Source organism: Python bivittatus, unplaced genomic scaffold (assembly GCF_059951505.1).
Source record: "Python bivittatus isolate LINGU-HERP-01145 unplaced genomic scaffold, Pbiv_v1 ctg000700_np1212, whole genome shotgun sequence".
NCBI classification, from domain to species: domain Eukaryota; kingdom Metazoa; phylum Chordata; class Lepidosauria; order Squamata; family Pythonidae; genus Python; species Python bivittatus.
The window spans coordinates 40,956,580-40,966,736 of record NW_028277098.1 but is presented as its reverse complement, the minus strand read 5'-3'; the positions used below and the strand labels follow the sequence as shown (position 1 = coordinate 40,966,736).

General features: G+C 47.3%; 1 protein-coding gene across 1 annotated transcript; it reads right to left on the bottom strand.

Annotated features, from left to right (window-relative positions):
* Positions 1–443: 443 nt before the first annotated feature.
* On the bottom strand, positions 444–3,071 carry JUN (Jun proto-oncogene, AP-1 transcription factor subunit). Its single transcript, XM_007434867.4, has one exon. It carries the CDS (start codon positions 2,042–2,044, stop codon positions 1,100–1,102), a length of 945 nt encoding a protein of 314 aa, XP_007434929.1. The 5' UTR covers positions 2,045–3,071; the 3' UTR covers positions 444–1,099.
* Positions 3,072–10,157: the final 7,086 nt, after the last annotated feature.

Here is a 10,157-nt window from a genome sequence, read left to right as displayed (position 1 = left end):
TCTTTTCCATCCAACATTTGTTAGTAAGCTAGGAATGTAAATTTGATGCCCTTAGAAAAAAATATGCCCACCTGGGAATTAGAACACAAGGAGTCTTATGGCACCCCAAAGACCAATAGCTTTATTATAACAGGAGTACCACAAGACTTTTAAAATGGTTGTTACAGTATGTGAAAATCAAAGAAGAGTTTGTTTCTCACTCCTCTCTTCAGCAGAGTTTTAACATTCAACCAAAAGTTGATCCTGTATATGCCTGACTTACAAGTATCCTTTTATGCATGTCTACTTAGCAGTAAGCCCCACTGAATTTAATAAGACTTGCTCCTAGGTAAATGTGTGCAGAACTGAAATCTATGATACTAATCAAAGAAAGTGGGTAAAGTATTACTGGTGCTTTCTTAAATAAGATCAACCCTTTCTTCTGTTTCAGAAATAAACATTAAAAAAATTATATACTTTATTACAAATGGAAAAAACTCAAAAGTTGCTAAAAAATCTCTTATTTACAAACAATACTGGGTGGAACCCAAATGAACATAAAAAATAACTTACAAAGTCATGAAGTAGTTTTACTTGACATTAATCAGTTGTCATAAAATAAAAAATATATATGTACATACACAACTCAGACAGGCAGTATAGCTCAGTTTCTGTTGTTAGCCTCCCAAAAACTCCCTCCCTATTTGCTTTTGTTTTTTTGTTTTTTTTTAAAAAGGAGTACTAAGAGAAAGCCATCTACAGTATCTACTGCAGTTTAACCTTTAATACTGAATGATCATTTAATGTTAGGTCCATGCAAGTCTTGGTCAATGTTAAAAAAAAGAGAGAGAAAAAGAAAGAAAAACACAAGGCCTCCATGCCTTATCTGACCTGGAACAGCTCAGCTCTTTTGCTGAGCTGTTCTGTCAACTGATATGCCACCACCTCAACCAGAAGGCACACCAGTCTCTCCACGCATGCATTTGACTCGGGGGAGGCAGTCTTCGGAATCAATGCCTTTCAGCCTTTTCTTTCCACCCACCACAAGTGAGCGTTCTGCCTCCCAAACTCTTTCCTCTCCTCAATTTCTCCCCATCATTAAAGTTACTTTTCAGTCTTTTCAAAAAGTTTGCAACTGCTGTGTGAGCATTAGCTGGCATCCACTATTGACGTGATTCATGACCTTCTGCTTCAGCTGGGCAACCTGCTCTCGCAGCATGTTGGCAGTAGACGCTAGTTCTGAGTTCTGGGCTTTCAAAGTTTTTACTTTTTCTTCCAACCTGGCAATCCGCTCCAACTTCCTTTTCCGGCACTTGGAGGCTGCAATTCGGTTTCTCATGCGCTTCCTCTCTGCCTTGATCCTTTCCTGCGATTCCATGTCAATAGGGGACAGGGGAGGAGTCTCTCCAGGCATTTCAGGGACAGTCTGAGGCTCTTCTTTCAGAGCTTGGAGGCGCGGATGCTGCACTGGCATCTGGGGGTTCAGATGATGTTGTGGAGGAAAGCCCAGGTTGTTTGCATTGTAGGAAGGCACCGTATTGAGTGCGCTAGGATTGAAATTACTGAGGTTAGCATAGACGGGTGGCTCGCTGTGCAAGCTGGCACTGAAGCCACTGTTTCCAGCCATGGAAGATACAGGGGCCATGCCCGAGTTCGTAGGTTGAGCAGCAGAGGTAACACTCGGCATGGTGTTCTGATTGTGTAGCTCTGCTAGTGCCCTGACAAAGCCTTCAGCAAAGCCTTCTTGCTCATCAGTGACATTTTTGGGACAGAGGAACTGGGTTGGGGTTGGAGTGGTGGTGATCAGTCCATTGCCTGACTGAATAATCAGCCTTTCTAGTTCAGGAGAAGCCAGCTTGAGGAGGCCTACATCTGGGGAGGTCAGGATATCAGCATTCTTGTTCCTCAAGTGGGGCTTGAGGTTACTGGAAGGGTCAGCCAGATTGAGCGTCATGTTCTGCTTCAGAACCTTGGGATTATTATATCCATAAGTACCACTTTCTGGCTGCACAAAGGTAGCATTTATGGCATCATCGTAGAATGTAGGTTCCATCTTTGCAGTCATAGAATACAGTCCACAAGTTGGTTCACCTCTAGCCCAAAAACAGACCTAGGAAAGGAAGCTGGTTTGTTATGTCTTAAAGAAGTTCACAGCTGCAACAGTTATTAAATAGGAACAGTTCTTATAACACGAATACTCTTTCAACAATGAAGACACAGTTCAAAAGTGATCAATTAAAGTCTTACTTTTTTGCAACAAGGCATTGGCTTGGGTCCCCCGTTTTCTCCCCCAGCTTGGCTAGAAAAAAAACTCAGATTCAACAGATTGGGTTTCACCTCAAAGACCCAGCGTGCGCATCAGTTCCCACTGTGAGTCTTGGGAGGGGATGGGGGAAGACCCAGATAAAAGTTATTTTTCAAATGCAGAATCCCTTTCTCAGCCCAAGGAATCCACCAGGTAATGCTGCTGACACCTTCGGGGGCCTCTTTATCGCTCCGAGCAAGGATGGAGTCCAGAAACTTTCTGAGTCCTTTTTCTCTCCTCCGCCCCTTCGCGCTCCTCGTGGGAGTGTCCTGGGTCGGTCTGGAGCGTTTCCGAGTTTCAAACCCACTTCTGAGTCCTCTCCTTTCCGCAGTGGCTGTCAAAAGCGGGTCGCCTCAGTCCCAGCCGGACAAGCAGAGAGAAAAAGTTGCCAGAAGTAGACCACCCCGCTTTTCGCTCGCAGCGGGGCTGGGGGTGGGGTGGAGGAGGAGGAGATTCCCACGCTCGGCAACTTCAGGATCCCGAAGAGAAACGCCGAAGCGGTCCAGAGGCAGGCGCTCGGCGCTCCAAAGGAGGCGATGCCCGGGCAAGTTCAGCCTCCGCGCTCCGGCAGCGGGACCGGAGCAACCCCGACCTGACTTTGTACCGAGGGAGCGCCGGTTCTTCCTCTGAGCGTCAGGACCTCAGCAACAGCCGCCCAGGCCCTGCTTGCGTCTGGAGCTGAAACCGGCCCTGCTGTGGCCGCCGGGGGTTCTTGTCCTGCCGGACGGGAGCGCTGCCACCGCCGCTTCTCCTGCCGCCACTCAATCCCACTCTGAGCTCTTTCCCAGCGTGGAGCCCAACACTTATCAGCGAGCAGTAACCCACTAAAAATAGCCCATGATGTCACCCCGGGGCCTTCCCATTGGCTGCCGCCGCCTCTCAGGGGGAGGAGGGTGGTTGGGCCAGCCTGTTGCAAAGGCACCCATCTCCATGGCCACCCCACCCCAAGAAGTTTCTCAGCCCCTTTTCGCAAGGCATTGTGGGATGAGGTAATGCCTGGGCTCCGTGCAGGGCATTGTGGGCTGACGTATTGTTTTTGAATATCTGGTTACCCGCTTAAGCGCTCTGGCGGGCTTGGAAGAACCGGACGAGGAGGAGGGGAAGGTGTCCTACATCGGGAGATACCAAGCCTGAATAGGAAAGGGGGAGCGCGGCACTCCGAAGGGCCCACTTTAAGACAAGGCGCGTTGAGGGAGGAACGACCTTCCCCTCCCGCGAAGAAAGGGGGTGATGTTTTGTTCTTGCTTTTCCCGGAAGAATGTCGCCTGATTCCAGGGGACGTGGCCAATCAGGAGTCGAAGACTAGAAGTAGCGTTCTAACCACCATCCCCCCCTTCGTCTCACCGCTTTCATGCCCGGGAATAGAGTCCTCAATGTGGACTCTCGGGTTGCTGCTGCCTCCTGGCACCTGGCTCTGGAGGAGGCGGGGGAGGGGTGTGATGGGCTGACGCTCACGTGACCCTCCTTCCTCCGCCTCTCGCGCCCTCCCCTCCGCCCCCCAGAATCCTGTTGCTCAGCAAAGAGCTTCCCGGGAGGGGGAAACGCGGGGGCGGGAGGGGGAGGCTGCCGCAGCCCGCTGGTGTTCCTGTCGCTGGGAAGCGAGTCCTGCCGACATCAAAGGAGGGCTCTTCCGAGTCCAGCGCTGCAGGATCGCGCTGCGGTGGCCGGGCCTGGCGAGTCGGAGAGACTCCCTTTGCAATCCGCTAGCCTTCCGAGGCGCGGCTCGGGACCCTCGCGGGGGCTGAGCGAAGAGCCTTTCATCTCCGCGTCCGCCCGCCCACGCGCCCGCCGCCGCCCCCGCGGTTTTTCTGTAGCGAAGTCGCTGCAGCCCCCGGCTGAGGGATGCCGAACTTGAAAACAAAAGAGGCGCTTCTTTGGGCTCGCTGGTCTTGTCTGGCTGCTTTCCGATCCCGTCCGCGGGGAGAGGGGCGGGCGGTGGTCTGCATTTCTTTAAAAATGCTTCCTCGGGCGCGGCGCGGAGGCCGCTTTGCTGCCCACTGGAACCGCAGCGCACCTTTCCAAGAGAGAACTATTTAAAAAAAAACATGAAAATTCCTTCCCCTGCCCCGCTCCAGCCTTCAGAAAGAGTCACGTTTAGGCCAATTCCCGCCAGGAACTCGTAAAGTTTGCCCCGCGCGCTCTTCCTGGTCGGTGGGAGTTTTCCATCTCGTTTTTGGGCATTTGGGGGTGGGGAGTCAGGCTCTCGAATGGACTCCTGTGATCCGAGGTGGGGGTGGGAGAAGGGGCAGGTTTCCTGAATTATCGGCGGTATCTCCAGGGGCAAACGGCGACGTCCGATCGCCCACAGTCACACTCTTGACCGCCATCCTGCTGTTTTAACTCTTCCGCTTCCAGTTTGAGGGGCTGAATTAACCCGAGGCTCCCTTGGGCTGAAAGTTCTCAACAGGCAGTCCTAAAACGCCCCTCGTGAAAGAGAACTTCCACATTCTTTAGGAGTTCGCACTTTTGTCGAAGTAACTCAAAGGTTACAAAAAAGTGAAAGCTGTTGGGGCCTCTCCTGAAGTGGAGGTTGGGGAAAGACAGCAGAAGGGAAGTCCTAAAATCTTTGCTCCCAGAATTCCAAAATGGAATCTGGGAGGGCTGTAGCCGTTCAAATAAGGCCCTACCTCAGTGTTGTCCAAACTTGGCCACTTTAAGATGAGTGGACTTCAACTCCCAGAATTCCCCAGCCAGTCCACTCATCTTAAAGTGGCCAAGTTTGGACAACACTGCCCTACCTGGTGCTGAAATGGTTTCAAGTTGCACACACAGCTGCGGGGATAAACAAGTAATAGTTGCTTCCCAACTTTTGAAAATAGGAAATTCTGATGCTAAAACCCATCTCTGGACATACAGTTGAGGATTAAGTGGAAAATAGGTAAATGAACATACAGATAGTCCTCAACTTACAACTGTTTGTTTAACGACCATTCAAGGTTATTTTGGTGCTGAAAAAAGTGACTTACGGCTGGTCCTCACACATACCGCCATCACAGCGTCCTTGCGGTCACATGTCGAAATTCAGGCCCTTGGCAACTGGCATGTATTTACGAAGGTTGAAGCATCCCAGGGTCATGTGATCACCATTTTTGACCTTTCCAGTGGGCTTCCAACAAGCAAGGTCAATGGGGGAAGCTGGATTCGCTTAATGACTGTGATTTGCTTAATAACTCTGGTGATTCACTTAACCCCTGCAAAAAAGGTCATAAAATCGGGTGCAACTCAATGACAGAAGTTCTGCTTCCAACTGTCGTAAGTCAAGGACTACCTGTGCTATGAAAACAGTATAGTTAATGTACCAAGTTGGGGGGCTTTTAATAAAAGGATATTTTTAGTGATACATTTTGGATTTTTTTTTAAGGGCTAACAATTACTTTTGCTTCCACCCCCAAGCAGAGAGTAATCCTTTTGAACATAATGAGACTTACTGAAGTATACTTAGGATTACTCTGCTTCTCTGGGGTCAGCAGTCTTTTCAGGTGTCAGGTGTCATTTAAAAACACACACATTTAAAAAGGGTGAAATGTGAGACTAGGGTGAAATATCATGAGATTACCAATTATAGCCGCCAGGGCCAGATCAGGAAAGTTCAGAAATGAACAATGGGATATCACTATGTCTCCTCTCCTGGAGAACACCCTCATTCAGGACAATGATGTGTGATTAACTGTGCTACCAGGTAACCACTGCCAGAATTAGCCAAATCTAAGAAAATAGAAGTAGGCCTGTCTGTCTTGTCTGAGTAGCACAGAACTATTAGAACCATCAAATCACCTATTTTCTTTTGATATGCTTGCTGTTGCAAAGGAGAATGCACTGCCAGAACCAGACACTTTAGTTGCTATTTCTGCTGTTACTGCCGGAGACGCTTGGGTTCAACAGTCTAGTCCTCTCCTTTCTGAGACCTATAATCCCTGAGCTACCACTCCATCTTAGGAAATCATCATTGCTTTCAGTAGTTCTTTCACCCTTGAGCTCAATGGGCTAGCCAGCACATACATGGGCTCCTCAGCTTGTCCTGAAGATTACCCAGAGACTTACCAGAAAAGGGGTCAAGTTGTTCCCAGATTGGCCTAAGATCATGAGTACAGATGCACTGGACTTTCAACTGGTGATGAATCTTCATCCTCAGTGGTCACCTGTTCCTCAGGCAACCATTAAGCAATAGGTAAGTAGATTCCCCATGGCATTGTCAGGGATCAGAACAGGCTGAGGTTGATGTCTCTTTGCTCTGATACTCGTATTTCCTTCATTCTAGCATGGAAATACCCTGCAGTCTTATGGCAAGACTGCAGCTGGCCATGTCAGTTCCTGGCAAGATATCTGATCCTGGACTTTCAATACCAAGAACATCCCATACAATGAAATGTCAGTTTGTGAGGGCTGGAGTAGATTATCACTAACTGCACCTGCTTGGCTGCCTTTTGCAGGTGAGCTCCACTCAGTAACTGTGAGCCCATGACTGAGATTTCATAGCCAGCAGTCAATGAGAATCACAGCCCTCTGTATTGCATTTGCTGTATAGGCAGTGTCCATGACCTCTGCGTGAAGCAGACAACCTACTCCTGGGTAATAAAGCCTGGAAGATGCTGGCAAAGGCAGAAAATACCCTCTCTTCTCCTTCACCCAGTGTGTGGAAGGGGTTAACAGGCTACATGTCCAGATGTGTGAAGAGGTGTGCCTGTTACTATCAGATCCTGTTGCTGGCAGCAATCCCAGCACTTCTTCCCTGTGTACCTATTACAGGGTGGGCACCACCTAGCTTCTGAATGTGGTACATGTAGGGATTCTATAGCTGAGGGTAAGCAGCTGGAGAATGCTGAAATCTAGTATCTTCACAATGCTGAATGGCTTGTCCAGAGCTGCCCTCTGGGCAATAACAGGTGTGACCTCTAATGACTTTTGGCCACCCTACCTTTTGAAATCTGACCACTGCTTGATTCAGCCTTAGGGCACCATGTTCTGCATTGAAACAAATGTCTTGCTGTTGTTGACAGCACAGATTTTCTACCACTGCTAGCAGTTGCAAAAATGCTTGTATGATGCTTACGCTAAGCATCCCCAGTGTCACAAGATTTTTGGAGTCCTTGTTCTTGCTAACCTGTATTTTGAAGTAGATGCAGGCAGTGGGCCACCAAAAACAAGTGTGAAATATTCCTATATGACAGTGTCTCTAGCCCACAACATCCTGTTTCAGTGGTGGCACAATGCCTGTTGATGCTTCACCCAGAACCTCACCATAGAGCCAGTGTGTTCCAAACTCAAAATATTTGAAATGGAGGCTTTGAGGTTGGAGCGTTTTGCACATCCCTACTTATAAATAGCCCAGCTGGATGGCACCCTGTTTCCAGCAAGAGGTGTCTACAGGTATAGTAAAAAAAAATTAAAACAGCAGCCATTACAGTATGATTAATGCACATAAAAACAACTGGAATTTTGCACTGTTGTGGCTGCCATCTTGACTACCACACCTTGCAGACACCTCTGTTGTCAACCTGGGCTGATCTCAAAAAACCCTAAGCTGGTTTAGACTGGTTAATACTGGATGAGAGACAGGGACTCACCTTCATAGGATGTTCCTGCCCCTATGGCTCCCAGTAAAAATTCCATGGTGCAACTCAGCACTGAATGGATTATTTGCCATATCACTAGAAATCTACCTTTATTTCCAAACATATGCAAACTTGATTTGTTTTTATATAAGAATGTCATTCATGTGTGATAAAGGACCTTTCCCCACTTGTGTCTAACCATGGCATGAAGAGGCCCAGGCAACCCCTTTTTACTGCCATGTCTTAATGACAGTCTTCAGCTCATCCCAACCCACATTGAGGCAGCTTAAACCTATCCTTGGCTGTTCTGGTATTAAAGTGGATTTCCCTTCTAAGCAGGGAACATGCCACAGCAATTTTTCCAGAGTTCACTATGATGTTCATACTGACTATTGCTTGGTGTCATAGTCAGGTGATCACTTTAAGATGGTGCAGGTGTTCCCCCTCCATCCCAGACCATGGGCACTATCTTCTAGGGCCATTCTGCTTGGGATAGTGGGAGAGTCCAGTGCTTTGAAACTGCTATCTCCCCTATACCTGGCAGATCTCTGAACTGCTCCCCACACAGAGCCCTGGATCAGCCAGAACAATATCTGACCAGTAGTGACAGCAGAAAAACATAGCAAAGTGAGAGAGGGATCCATTTCTCTGCTGCTTTATGATGCAGCTCTCTCTGAACCTGCCAAGTGATGTTTGGGCTGCTTTGGAACACAGATTCAGTGTTCTTCTGGAAGTGCTAAACCTACATCCAAAAGGAGCCCTACAATCAGCTCTGGTTTGGTACAAGTGTTTTCCAGGATTGAGTTCAAAGGGAACCCATCTATTAGCTGATATCATCTAACAGGTGGCCCACTTGTGGCAAGGGTTAAACACTATTTCAGAACAGCACTAAAGCCCTGCCTAAAAGGAGCTGACTATCAGCTGATAATCAGGCTCCCTTTGATGCATTCACAGAAAATACTTGCAGGAAAAGAGAACAACTTTTGACAGATGGTTAGACCCACAGATCTAGCCATTGGACAAAGCCTGTCTTCTCCTCCAGCCTCAGCCTCATCTCAAATTAAGAAAAGCAATTTTCTTAATGCTAATTTTCTGACTGGAGAGATAAAAAACAAAATGGGAATTCACCAATCGCTACCTTTAAAGTGTCCTGTACACTGCACATAAAGACAGTGCTATTTCTTAGCATCAGAATGGCTATTGAGGGCAGCACATTTTATGCCAGTGTAGTTTTCTACCAGCTCAGGGTCTGACATGTAGATAACAATTTTACTTCGATTCTCAGAACAAGACCAAAGCATAGGCACCTAGAACAAACCACAATAACTCCCCTCCCCTCACAAATGACAAAAATTGTAGTGTTACAACATGTTTTCCAGCTTTTTGCACTTTGTGTCCCATTGTCAGGGAAGTCATAAGTCACAGGGTTTGTGTTATGGCATCACAACACATATCTTCTTATTTGGTCCTTTGCCCTCTCTATTCTCCAAATTAACAGAAAATAGAACCAGTCCTGGGCTGACTATAAATACTCAAGGGAATGAATACTCCTCTTAAAGATAGATAGATAGATAGATAGATAGATAGATAGATAGATAGATAGATAGATAGATAGATAGATAGATAGAAGACAGACAGATGCAGGAGGGCACTAGAATTGGTTAGTCATCAAACATGACACTGTCCTGAAATCTATCTTCCAATTTTCCCATGTTTCTTCTTCTATAAAAGAGGCTTCTTCCACTCTTTTCTAGACAGGTCACTAGCCTGACCCAGTAGGGCTCTCCTTATGTTATGACAAAACCTGAGAAAGGGGCTCCTCTTCTTTTTTCTGTTATCGTGAATTAAATAATTCCTGATTTCTTGCATGGACCGGTGTACTTAGAAATTAGATGGTTGGATGAGACTGTGGAAATCTCAATTCAAACAATCATTTAATCATGAAGCTCAACAAATGAGTCAATGTGATGTTGTGGTTAGAGCAGGTCAGCACCAACAAATGCAAATACCATGTGCCAGCAAGCCCACCTTCCAGTCAAAGAGTATCATCCTTATCTACAAATGGAAAGGTCTTCAAAGCTTTCGTGGAGCCTAGTGGGGACAATGCTGACCAAATTCTCACTGGGAGAGAGTTCCAAAGGATGGAGTCAGCCTCTGAGAATGCCTACGTCCTATGCCATGTCAGCTGACAGTTCCATAGGGACAGGACCTGGTGGGAATTGATTCTATTTGATCTGACCGGATGAAGAGATGAATACTGGAGATGTGGTCCCTCAGATAACTATGTTCAGATAGACCCTCAGAATACCAGGTCCATTAAA

Bases quoted from the DNA above. Each gene is read 5' to 3' on its own strand.
- JUN (XM_007434867.4), bottom strand. From the start codon at position 2,044: ATGACTGCAAAGATGGAACCTACATTCTACGATGATGCCATAAATGCT.